The 4,784-nt window shown below is 46.9% G+C and overlaps 1 protein-coding gene across 1 annotated transcript; it reads right to left on the bottom strand.

The window, feature by feature from the left end:
* Nucleotides 1-948: 948 nt before the first annotated feature.
* LOC135535704 (uncharacterized) lies at nt 949-4,515 on the bottom strand (the record flags this gene model as incomplete). The annotated part of the gene is made up of 2 exons (XM_064962139.1): nt 4,476-4,515; nt 949-1,544 (listed from the first exon to the last, which is right to left on the bottom strand). Coding segments are annotated over exons 1-2 (636 nt in total), but the record flags the coding sequence as incomplete, so codon positions are not given.
* Nucleotides 4,516-4,784: the final 269 nt, after the last annotated feature.

Here is a 4,784-nt window from a genome sequence, read left to right as displayed (position 1 = left end):
ACGTTCAGACAGACAGACAGAGGCCCCGGTGTCAAACTGTTCAGACAGACAGAGGCCCCGGTGTCAAAACGCTCAGAAAGACAGAGGCCCCGGTGTCAAAATGCTCAGACAGACAGAGGCCCCGGTGTCAAAACGTTCAGACAGACAGAGGCCCCGGTGTCAAACCGTTCAGACACACAGAGGCCCCGGTGTCAAAACATTCAGACAGACAGAGGCCCCGGTGTCAAAACGTTCAGACAGACAGAGGCCCCGGTGTCAAAACACTCAGACAGACAGAGGCCCCGGTGTCAAAACGTTCAGACAGACACAAGCCCCGGGGTCAAAACGTTCAGACAGACAGAGGCCCCAGTGTCAAAACGCTCAGACAGACAGAGGCCCCGGTGTAAAAATGCTCAGACAGACAGAGGCCCCGGTGTCAAAACGCTCAGACAGACAGAGGCCCCGGTGTCAAAACGCTCAGACAGACAGATGCCCCGGTGTCAAAACATTCAGACAGACAGAGGCCCCGGTGTCAAAACGTCAGACAGACAGAGGCCCCGGTGTCAAAACGCTCAGACAGACAGAGGCCCCGGTGTCAAAACGTTCAGACAGACAGAGGCCCCGGTGTCACAGAAAAGCAAGATTGCCGTCTGCCGTACAGTACTTGAAAAGCCCTCATGAAACAAGAATAACGATAGTGTTTACTGCTAAAAGACAGCTGTCCTCCACAATGGGCCGTGATGGATGACTGTCCAGACAGAGACACTGATGTGAGGGGAGGAGAGGAGAACCATAAGCTCCCCCAGGACTATACCACCCCAAAAATTAATTACTCCGATTCAGCATTTTTAAATGTGCCACTTAATATACCGGCTGCATAATTAAATTTCCAGACCTGTGACCTTGAGGAGCATTTCACCAGATAATAAATGAGATGAGGAGATAATCAACGTAGAGACAACTACTGACTGGCTGAGGTGGTAGGGTAGGGCTGGGGCTAGGAGCTGGGATGGTAGGAGTAGGAGCTAAGGTGGTAGGATAGGAGCTGGGGTGGTAAGGTAGGGGCCTAGGGCTGGGGTGGCAGGGTAGGAGCTGGGGTGGTAAGGTAGGGGCCGAGTGCTGGGGTGGCAGGGTAGGAGCTGGGGTGGTAAGGTAGGGGCCTAGGGCTGGGGTGGCAGGGTAGGAGCTGGGGTGGTAAGGTAGGGGCCTAGGGCTGGGGTGGCAGGGTAGGAGCTGGGGTGGTAAGGTAGGGGCCGAGTGCTGGGGTGGCAGGGTAGGAGCTGGGGTGGTAAGGTAGGGGCCTAGGGCTAGGGTGGCAGGGTAGGAGCTGGGGTGGTAAGGTAGGGGCCTAGGGCTGGGGTGGCAGGGTAGGAGCTGGGGTGGTAGAGTAGGGGCCGAGTGCTGGGGTGGCAGGGTAGGAGCTAGGGTGGCAGGGTAGGAGCTGGGGTGGTAAGGTAGGGGCCTAGGGCTGGGGTGGCTGGGTAGGAGCTGGGGCTTAGGCTGGGACTGGGCTTGGACTGGGTTGTGCTGGGACTGGGCTGGGACTGAGCTGGGCTGGGACTGAGCTGGGATGGGACTAGGCTGGGACTGAGCTGGGCTGGGACTGAGCTGGGCCTAGGCTGGGCTGGGACTGGGCTAGGACTAGGCTGGGACTGAGCTGGGCTAGGCTGGGCTGGGACTGAGCTGGGCTGGGCTAGGCTGGGCTGGGCTGGGACTGAGCTGGGCTGGGACTGAGCTGGGCTGGGCTAGGCTGGGCTGGGCTGGGACTGAGCTGGGCTGGGACTGAGCTGGGCTGGGACTGAGCTGGGACTAGGCTGAGCTGGGCTGGGAAGCTCTGATGGGAAGATGCAACGACATAACACCTGTCAAGGTCACCCAGTAGATGGAGATAAAGCCTCTGATTGACTGAACACAGACACAAAGAGAATGGGGACTATAAAACATCTCAGTCTCTCCTCTGTGATAAATCCTCAGCCTAATGTTGTTAGTGGCTGTGGGGGACATTCCCCATGAACGTGTTGTGGCCAAGAAGAGACCTGCATTTAAAACGGTCATATATTACATTAAACAAGTACCTTATCACCAATGCAGTTGATATAAATTGTATGAATTTTCACGTGTGATGAATGTTGAGCTCAGAGATATATATATCTACTCCTGTTGATTGATTTTGATCAGTGGTGTTATCTATGGTGAAGTCATTTGGGCAGCCCTTTAGAATACCACCACCTAATATATCTGTTTTATAATGATTATTAGTAAATAGTTTACGAATAGTTTATTCATCCTGAATTGTAAATATTAGTAACGTAATTATTCACACCTAAATAAACTACTATGTCATAATGAGTTGTCAGATCATTCATCATATCCTTATGTAACAGTATAACTTTAGACTGTCTTCTCTGCTCCCTGCCCAAGGAACTAGGACCTTCTGCACACATCGACAACAGTCATCCACGAAGCATCGTTACCATAATCATTAGCTAAATCTTCTTCTTTTTTTGCGTGGCCTCATTTAAAGTGTTGGATATTTTTTTGTTTGTAATAATTTATAAATACTTTATTAAAGGTTTTAAGTGACCAGTGTAATTTCTCACAAATAGTTTAATAGGACATTGGTATACATTCCAACTTTACCTGATGCTCGTTCAGGTCTCAAAATGGCCCCTAGGACATATCAATGGTTAAATGGCCCCTAGAACATATCAATGGTTAAATGGCCCCTAGGACATATCAATGGTTAAATGGCCCCTAGGACATATCAATGGTTAAATGGCCCCTAGGACATATCAATGGTTAAATGGCCCCTAGAATATATCAATGGTTAAATGGCCGCTAGGACATATCAATGGTTAAATGATCCCTAGGACATATCAGTGGTTAAATGGCCCCTAGGACATATCAATGGTTAAATGGCCCCTAGAACATATCAATGGTTAAATGGCCCCTAGGACATATCAATGGTTAAATGGCCCCTATGACATATCAATGGTTAAATGGCCCCTAGAACATATCAATGGTTATATGGCCCCTAGAACATATCAATGGTTAAATGGCCCCTAGGACATATCAATGGTTAAATGGCCCCTTGGACATATCAATGGTTAAATGGCCCCTAGAATATATCAATGGTTAAATGGCCCCTAGAACATATCAATGGTTAAATGGCCCCAAGGACATATCATTGCCATTTCCCATTGATATGTTCTAGGGGCCATTTTGTGACCTTGGGGAGCATCAGGTACTGCTGGAATGTCTACCCTATGGCATGTCCATCTCTTTGTGAGAATTTACACTGGTCACTCAAAACATTCATAAAGAATTGATAAAGAATAAAAAATCCCCCCAAAAATGTATGAGGCCACGCCCCCCAGAAAATATGCGGCCACACCCCCCCCCAAAAATGCATTAATAATTAGTATATTGTGTATAAGTACCTGTATTAAACATGTTGTGAATGGAGTAATAATTATTAATAAATGATTAATAAACTATTTACTTATTCATTATAAGTGGTTTATTATGACCTATTATAAAGTGTTACCGTAATTTGTTACGTCGTAGTAGCTAGTAATTATACGGAGGTTGAGGATGTTCCTTAGGGTTCATATTCTATCATTTCTTTTCCTGTGTTCAACTGCTATTGTCAGAAATGGAAAAGGTCTTATGTTGAGTGGCTTTCATCTCGGGTGCACATGCTGTTATACCCCCTTTTATTTATCAAAACCAGAAACGAAATGTCTCTTGTTCGTGAAATATCCTCCAATTCTACAACTGATGTTGACCCCCCCCCCCCCTCCCTCCCCCAAAATATATATATTCTGATCAAAGGGTATTTCAGTCTGCAGCTCATCTTAAATCCTTTAGGAAACTATCAGGCCCAGCTGTACTCAAAACCATTGCGTTGGAGATGATTTAACGTCATCATTACTCAATTGTTATTCAATTTGCAAATGTATGTTCCAAACTGTATTTTTAATAAGGTGAAATAATATGCTGCCTCTTCGATACTGCCTCGATATCAGAGCCTTTGTGTTATGGTGGCTGACAGCGGATAACATAGATGACAGAGACAGTCTGAATTCTCTGCTTCATCCCCCCGATGGCTGTTTTTGGAGGGTTGAAACATTTCTCTTTTATGTAGCTGGTAAAAAAGCATTGCTTCTCCTTCTTTCTCTCTCTCTCTCTCTCTCTCTCTCTCTCTCTCTCTCTCTCTCTCTCTCTCTCTCTCTCTCTCTCTCTCTCTCTCCTCTCTCTCTCTCTCTCTCTCTCTCTCTCTCTCTCACTCTCTCTCGCTCTCTCTCTCTCTCTCGCCTCTCTCTCCCTCTCTCTCTCTCTCTCTCGCTCTCTCTCTATCTCTCTCTCCTCTCTCTTGCTCTCTCTCTCTCTCTTGCCTCTCTCTCTCTATCTCTCTCTCTCTCTCTCTCTCTCTCTCTCTCTCTCTCTCTCTCTCTCTCTCTCTCTCTCTCTCTCTCTCTCTCTCTCTCTCTCACCAAAGCCTGTCTCGCTGTCGCTCTTGGCATTAGGCCCCATGTCCTTTTGAAAGGGTTAATCAAAAGATTGACACCAAAGCTCAGAGTACAAAATCTAACAAACCGTGTCAAATTACATATGAACTTTCTTTATGCTACAACTTGAACCACATAGCTCCCCTGTTCTGTAATGTGAAACATATAAGGCATTAAGGATATAAGCAAATGTCTCTGGAAGTAAAGTGATACATGACATGGCTAACCTCTGCTGAGCTTATTTTATTAATGTAATTCAACATATTAATCAAGTTATCTCCACAGACCCTGGCC

This window comes from Oncorhynchus masou, unplaced genomic scaffold (genome assembly GCF_036934945.1).
Source record: "Oncorhynchus masou masou isolate Uvic2021 unplaced genomic scaffold, UVic_Omas_1.1 unplaced_scaffold_5026, whole genome shotgun sequence".
Lineage (NCBI taxonomy): Eukaryota > Metazoa > Chordata > Actinopteri > Salmoniformes > Salmonidae > Oncorhynchus > Oncorhynchus masou.
Note: the sequence above shows the minus strand (reverse complement) of the source record. Positions and strands in the feature narration are given on the sequence as shown.